The 7,895-nt window shown below is 34.1% G+C and overlaps 1 protein-coding gene across 1 annotated transcript; it reads left to right on the forward strand.

The window, feature by feature from the left end:
* The first annotated feature begins 1,721 nt into the window (after positions 1 to 1,721).
* Positions 1,722 to 6,623, forward strand: LOC115955090 (laccase-4-like). The gene is made up of 6 exons (XM_031073140.1): positions 1,722 to 1,852; positions 3,227 to 3,378; positions 3,679 to 3,923; positions 4,073 to 4,201; positions 4,746 to 5,663; positions 6,126 to 6,623. Exons 1-6 carry the CDS (start codon positions 1,766 to 1,768, stop codon positions 6,254 to 6,256), a joined length of 1,662 nt encoding a protein of 553 aa, XP_030929000.1. The 5' UTR covers positions 1,722 to 1,765; the 3' UTR covers positions 6,257 to 6,623.
* The last annotated feature ends 1,272 nt before the right edge of the window (positions 6,624 to 7,895 follow it).

Below are 7,895 nucleotides of genomic sequence, written 5' to 3' on the forward strand. Positions count from 1 at the left end.
ATCCACACTATTTTTTTGAGACTTTCAACAGAAAAAATCCAGTGTACACCTTTTCTCTAGTTACCGTTTGGTATATTTGGACTTTGCAATTTGCATGTTCTTAGTCTTCTTCTTTTTATTTTTTCCTCTTTGACTTTTTGTTTTCGTTTTTTTGACTGGCGGCTAGCTAGTAAAACTCTTGCAAGTAATTGATGAAACAGAAGCAGAATGAGATAAATGTGGGTTTTGATTTATATATTTATTTGTTTTTGTAGGTGAGGCTTTGCTCTTTGTACAACCACATTAAGAAAGCCATGTTTGTGAAAATAAAAAAGGAATGAAAGATACTAAAAATCATAGTGAAAAAGATGTGAAATTTGAAATTTTGTGGAGAGTTGAGCTGTTACTACAAGCTGCATCTAAATTCTTTTTAAGCTTTTTGTCTAGCAAATCAGGCCATTCCAGTTCATGACCTGAAAACCATTGCTCAACTACAAAATTTGATTTCTCTGAAAAAGATTTCAAACACTTACGGACAAGCATGAATTACCCACCACCACCATCATCATCATCTCCTATGCTTGTATACTCTTCTGGAAGAGTATTAGTTCCCAATACATATCCATATATATATGTGGCCAAGCATATTCATTTAAGGCCTAATATGACAAAATAGACCTTTGTTTATTTTCTTTTTTGGTTGGGTTATTGGGGTTGCTGGGTTTAATTTATGGCCATAAAAATTGTTGAAATATATACACATATGATGAGAATTTATAGGATTGGCTGATTCATATCTTGAAAAAGAATGATTAACTTGGATATTCTGTACACAAGCAAGGGATTATTTGATGTAGAGCTAGTATCATTGGAATTTTTGATAAGTTGAATAATCAAAACATCAAGGCAGATGGATGCATATTTCAATAGTTTTATCTGTTAATAGTTATTTTTAGGCCTAAATTTAGTTATTTTATTTTATTATGCTATTTTGGTCTTTTAGCAAAGTTGTAGGAAATTTAAAGTTTATTTTGTCATTTTATTTTTAGATCGAGAAGCCTGTCAAAACTTATAACCCTAAAGAGGCTTTGATAAGTATGTGTTGTTATAGATTGATTTTGTCATACTCGAATAAATTAATTTTCTGAGAATTCCTCAAATTTCTGATGGATTCTAGATCCTCATGGAGCTCATAACATAAGTTTAAATCTTACTAAACACACAAAAGTAAGATACTAATTAAGATTCTACACCCCCTCCCACTTGTGTTATTCCCCTTTTGTGTTCTTATTCGATGCGAATGTATCGTAATAGGCTATGAACTGCTACTACTGATGACTTTGTTTCTTAGTTTTTAATATAAATCATTGTTTACCAAAAAAAAAAAATTAAGATACTACAATGAAAGCCTATTAATAAAAGGTGTCCTATATATGAAAAAAGTACAAAAATATGATTTTGAAGGCTCTTTCTCAGAGAGAGAGAGAGAGGGAGAGAGAGTTGCGCTGTGTGGTTGAGAGGTATGTCTCAACTCTAATATGGGTTTCAGTCAATTGAAAACGGCAACAAGAGCTCATTAGCTTCACTTATGCAAATGGACAGACTACTTTGTGTAACATGAAAGAAAACTTGGGTAGAATTCATGGCTGGCACTCTTCATTCACCTACCAATCTAAAACGACATGACATCAAAGATTTACTACTTTATAAGATAAGGTGGTTAGTCGTACCACATTAAGTCAGAATTAAAGGTCTTCTAGAGAGAGAGAAAGAGAAAGAGAGGAACATGGCTCCTTGGTTTCGGGCATTGTTACTGGGAGCTTTTTTATTTCCAGCATTGGTTGAGTCCTTGGTTCGTCACTATAAGTTCAGTGTAAGTGCATTAATTTTCTAATATATACTTTGTTGCATTTTCTTGCAGCACACATAAGAAGTTAGGAATGCCATGCAATATAATAACGTAAGAAAGCTTGAAACCATGCCATGCCATCATTATTGCCTGTGATGGATGGAAATTGCTTTGCTCGTTGCCATTATTGCAGATTGCTGGGTGAAAACCAACGACCCAGACATTATTATTCTGGGCCATATTCAATTTACATTGTTAAGTTTGGCTTTATATCATAGACTTTATGCTATATCAATCACAACTTAAGAAACATGCATTTTTTTTTACATATAAAATAACCAAAATTTAAAAAGAAAAAAGAAAAAAAGGAATGAGTAGGATAAAATATTTTTATAAAGTGGCATAAAGTGTTTTATAATGAAGGGTGGATGCAATTATCACCATACAAATAGAAAGAAAAGATCAGAAGAAAAAAAGAGAGGTTAAATTACCAATTTGGTCCTTCAACTATTAATTGTGTTAAGTTACTCCTCTAACTTTCAGAATTACATCAATTTTATCATTAGATATCTTCCATCTCTTAAAATTTTAACTAAGTTAACTAATGTGACCAAATGAGAATCATGAGATATATATGTGTTAAAAGGTTATTATAGGAAGTGTAAAATTTTCAAAATTAAGCAAATCAATTTTAACTATAAATTTTGTTAAAATTAAATGAACAGGAAGCCCAAGAATAAAATAGATTTGATTTTGAAAATTGAGAGATTAAAGTGTCTATTTTGCAATCGATTTTGTTAGTCCATCATCATCAATGACTTTCGCAATTTGGGCATGGCTAAGAATAAATGAAAAGCATGTAAAAAAAGTATAGTAATATTAACATTTTCCTTCCTTAAGCATAACCAAAAAAAGAAAAAGAAAAAGAGGGGGTATTGGTAGTTTTTAATTTTTTTTAATCTTATTGGTAATTTATCATATATATATGGATTGTGAAATTAATTAAAGCCTGTTTAATTGAAACAAAAGAACCCATGGTATGGAATACGAAATTACAATATTTTTCGAATTAAAAATCTTTGTTGCACTTTTTTATACTCCATTAACTGTAGCCTACCACAAGGTTCTTATTTTATTTTCATGGATTTTTATTCTTATATTTATATATAACATGAAAGGTAAAGCTCTTATTTCACTTTTGCCTGAAAATCACTTTTACCTTTATATTTTAATACTCCTTTTTAGATTTTAAGATAGAAAAGAACACTACATGTAACAATTAAAATTCCATTTTTCTCTTTAGCCAAATAAAAACTAATAATCAAAGTTATATTCTTCAAACAGAAATTTCATCACTTTATATATACGTAAAGCTCTAACACTGGGTACTTTATGTAGGTGGTCTCGAAGAACATTACAAAACTATGTGCAACAAAATCCATTGTCACTGTCGATGGGCAATTCCCTGGGCCAACTCTGTATGCAAGAGAAGATGATACCGTGATAGTAAGGGTCACCAACCATGTTACAGACAACGTCACAATCCACTGGTGAGAACAACTCTGCCTCCATTTTCAACGGATAATATTGGAATTTAGTGGGAACAAGGCTATCTCACATTTAGTCCACTAATCACCAAAAATAAGTCTAGGGACATAAAAATTTTCACACTTATTTAGATAACATAACATGTCACTAACTAGATCATATGAAAGTAACGTTACTTCAATCATAACTTGACACGACAACAGTTGTCCCTGTATCTTTGCTCATCACCAAAATGCACAAAAGCCTATTAAAATTTGTATGGGTGACTAATTGCAGCTATATACTATTACTTGAAATGGCAGGCACGGTGTAAGGCAGTTTCTAACCGGTTGGTCAGATGGGCCTGCATATATCACACAATGCCCTATACAGCCAGGGCAGAGCTATATTTACAACTTTACACTCACTGGCCAAAGAGGCACACTTCTTTGGCATGCACATATCTCCTGGCTAAGGGCCACAATACATGGTGCTATTGTTATCTTGCCCAAGAGAGGGATTCCTTACCCATTTCCCAAGCCTGATAAGGAAAAAATCATCATTCTAGGTGAGCTAAAATGTTTATTTGGATTGTTTTGATAAGGTTTTTTTAGTACTTGTGAATTGTAATTCTAAACTAATCAATAATCATAGACTACAGCTTAAGTTATCCTAGTAAAATGTAGCTATTAATGTGATTTTTTCTTCGAATTGTAGCCGAATGGTGGAAAGCGGACGTTGAAGCTGTGATCAATCAAGCTACCCAATCTGGTCTTCCACCAAATGTATCAGATACACACACCATTAATGGTCATCCAGGACCCGTTCCTGGTTGCTCTTCTCAGGGTACTGACATGGGGTATACATTATCTTGTTATGTCTTTAGAGTTAATAATATACCATCTTAATTCATATGTTTTCTTTTTACTAAAAAAATATTGCACCCTTTTGATTCGTTTTTCAAAAGAACAAGCAAAAAAGTCTGGTTGTGTTTCACTAAGAAACACAACCCTTGAAACAAATTCGAAAAACAATTTTAAGGACTAAGAGTCATGTAATTAAATGGCATTATTTAGTTCTCTCCATGGTGAGAACCTGAGTTCAAACTTCAAACCCCCCATCCCCACTTATTGTAAGCAGAAGTATGAAAAACAATCTGTTAAATGCAGACAATCATTGGAAAATTTTCAAGTAAATCTAGGGTAGCATATCCCCAATAGACTTTTTAAGCTTTAATGTACAAAGATAATAGCATACATATTACCAGCATATGTGGCTTACCATTAATTTTTTACAATTAATCCTACCACTTTTTTTTTTTTTCTTTTCTTTGGGTGAAATTTAATCCTTTCTTGCCATGGTCCTTTAATCTTCCTTTCTACAAGTGCAGGTTACACTTTACATGTTGAAAGTGGTAAGACCTATTTACTACGAATCATCAATGCAGCAGTGAATGACGAGCTCTTCTTCAAAATTGCTGGTCACAATCTAACAATTGTTGAAGTCGATGCCTCCTATGTCAAGCCCTTCCAAATTGACACAATATTCATCAGTCCTGGCCAAACCACAAATGCCCTTCTAACTGCTAATCAGGGTATTGGCAAGTACATAATAACACTCTCACCTTTCATGGATGCACCTGTTGGCCTTGACAACTTGACCAATTATGCCACATTGCGCTACAAAGGCACCCCTACTAATCCCCCAACCATCTTAACCAGTGTTCCTGCTCAAAATGCTACTCCAATAACATATTCTTTCATTGACTCACTTCGAAGCCTTAATTCGCCACAATACCCCACAAAAGTCCCATTAACCATAGACCATTCTCTCTTTTTCACCATGGGGGTTGGTGTTAACCCATGTGACACATGTGTCAATGGAAGCAAGCTCGTGGGAGATATTAATAATGTTAGCTTTGTGATGCCAACAATAGGTCTCCTTCAAGCATATCACTATGACATATCAGGAGTTTACACAGTTGATTTTCCAGCAAACCCCCCAATACCTTTTAACTATACTGGTAACTCAACATCTAATCTCCAGACCAATAATGGCACAAGACTATATAGGTTGTCATTCAATTCAACAGTCCAGATTGTGCTTCAAGACACTGCTGTAATAGCACCAGAGAACCATCCAACCCATTTGCATGGGTTTAATTTCTTTGTGGTTGGGAAGGGATTAGGGAATTTTGATAAAAATAAGGATCCTCAGAAGTTCAATCTTGTTGATCCCGTTGAGAGGAACACAGTTGCAGTACCAACTGGTGGATGGGTTGCAGTCAGATTCAAGGCAGATAATCCAGGTAATTAAACTTACAGCCTCATCAAGCTTTTTCTTTGGAAATTAATTTGAAATGCTTTTACATTTCTTTGGAAACACCATTGATGCTGACTCCCAAAAGAGTGGACTATGTTTTAGAAATTAATAGTGCCATGCAATCTGCAAAGAAGTGGCATAACCAAGAACAAATTTTCTCACCTTGAGCTTCTTCTTTTCCTGTAAAATATAGATAATTATTGACTAGGCTGCTGAACAACTACATGCGACAAACTAAAAGTCATAACTTCTTGAAGTTTTTCAAACAAATTATTCTTAGGAAAATGTTAAAGTTACTATTAATTTTACTACAAAATACGTACAAACTAACTTGCCAATGAATATAATTAATGCCCACTTCTATGACATAGCATTCCTCTTATCCTTAACAATTATTATGTATCCAAAAATTTATCCAATATTCTACATTGGTATCTGCACTCTGCAGGTGTTTGGCTCTTGCATTGCCATTTGGAAGTACACACAACGTGGGGACTAAAGATGGCATTCATAGTAGAAAATGGGATGGGCCCGAATGAGACTCTACCACCACCTCCAAGTGACCTTCCCAGGTGCTAGAATACTCAAGTTTTTACATCAATGCTTGAGACTTGACATCGGAAGAGAGGGCCAAGTAAATGTATAAATCAGCCAAAGATGCACAAAAACCTTTACATAACCAATAAACAACAAAGAAATGGCTGGGTTGTTTTTGGGAGGGGAAAGAGAGGAACCGCCCAAAGAGAGTGAATAAGAATAGTCATGCTGTACAATTTCAGTTTCCTTTTTTGTTTTTACTCTTTTCCTTGTGGTTTGTAATTAATTAATTACACTTTGAGTGCATAGAGTGTATGTGCTTGGTAGAGTTTAGAAAGATCTTTCATGGTGATTAATCTCATGTTTTAATTGTTTGGTACATAAATTAATTCCATGTTTAAATTTCAAACTTTTGAATATTTATTATTTGTTGTATGGAGCATAAACTTTTTGTTGCTATATCAATAAACCTAACCATTGCACACCCTTGACATAATAGTAATTCCACAAGTACAAAGTTCTTATTAGGTGGGAGTGAGGGTAAGGGCTGAGGTTTAAGTCTCTAAGAAGAAATTCCACACACACATATATACTTAAATTAGGTTAGAGTAGAATTTCTATATTGGTAAAAAAAAAAAAAAAAAACTAAACTTATATAATAATGAAATTAATAAGCAAGAAAATTTTTTTTTATGGAAAGTGCGGCAAGGTGCAACAAACATTATTCAGCATTAACAAAATAATAAAAAAAATACATATAATAACTTTTTAATACATTTCAAGATCAATCATTTATGATTTGTCAAAATGAAATTTTCCGTTTTTTTATATCACAAACATTATCTATAATTGATTTTATAATAAATTTCACAACTCCCTTTCGATGCAAATAATCAAATAGTTTATTATAAAAAGAGAAATGATATGTCTACAACATTTTTACTAGTTGTTATTGTTATGGCAAAAAAATAGTCTTAGTGTTAGTTTCATATTTTAACCAATAACAACTAACCACCTGTGATTTGTTGTAAAAATGTTATAAAAATGTTGCAGGTGTAGCATCTCTCTTATAAAAATCATCTTCAATTTGTGACAATATTTATGGCTAAATATGCTCATTTCCTTGCAATATAAATTAGAAGAGTAACTGTGGGGCCCAAATAATTTATGGGCCGGGCCCATTTACCCGTGAGGAGGTCAGAGGCCTAAGCCGAGGAAGGCTATGGCCCAAGCTTGGCAGGATAGCCCTGGGATTCAGCCGAGGACAGTTCAATCCTCGGCAGACCCGAGGTCCCACCAGAAAGAGGGGTAAAAACGGTATAGGACTAAAACTAGGAAGAAAAATCTAAAATATCCAGGGAAAGCTGCCCTTATTGCCATTTAATACTCTGAACTTGACAGAGCCGTATTCTTTGGCTTTTACAACCACCCCCAATGACTTTGGGTATGGGCTGATGGGACAAGTATCAGTCTTGGAAAGGTTGACCCTATACATGGACGAAGGACAATGAACGCAGGCAGATATAAAAGGAAAGATAAGTAACCTAGAGAAGGGGCTGGGAAAAATGGCTAAAAACCAGAGCCTCTCAGCCCACCTCCAGGAGAAAGATTCCAGGGGTGAAGAAAACTTAATCACGCATGAACACCACGAAAAACCCACCATCTGGTGACTAATGCCTAG

This window comes from Quercus lobata, chromosome 8, assembly GCF_001633185.2.
Source record: "Quercus lobata isolate SW786 chromosome 8, ValleyOak3.0 Primary Assembly, whole genome shotgun sequence".
Lineage (NCBI taxonomy): Eukaryota > Viridiplantae > Streptophyta > Magnoliopsida > Fagales > Fagaceae > Quercus > Quercus lobata.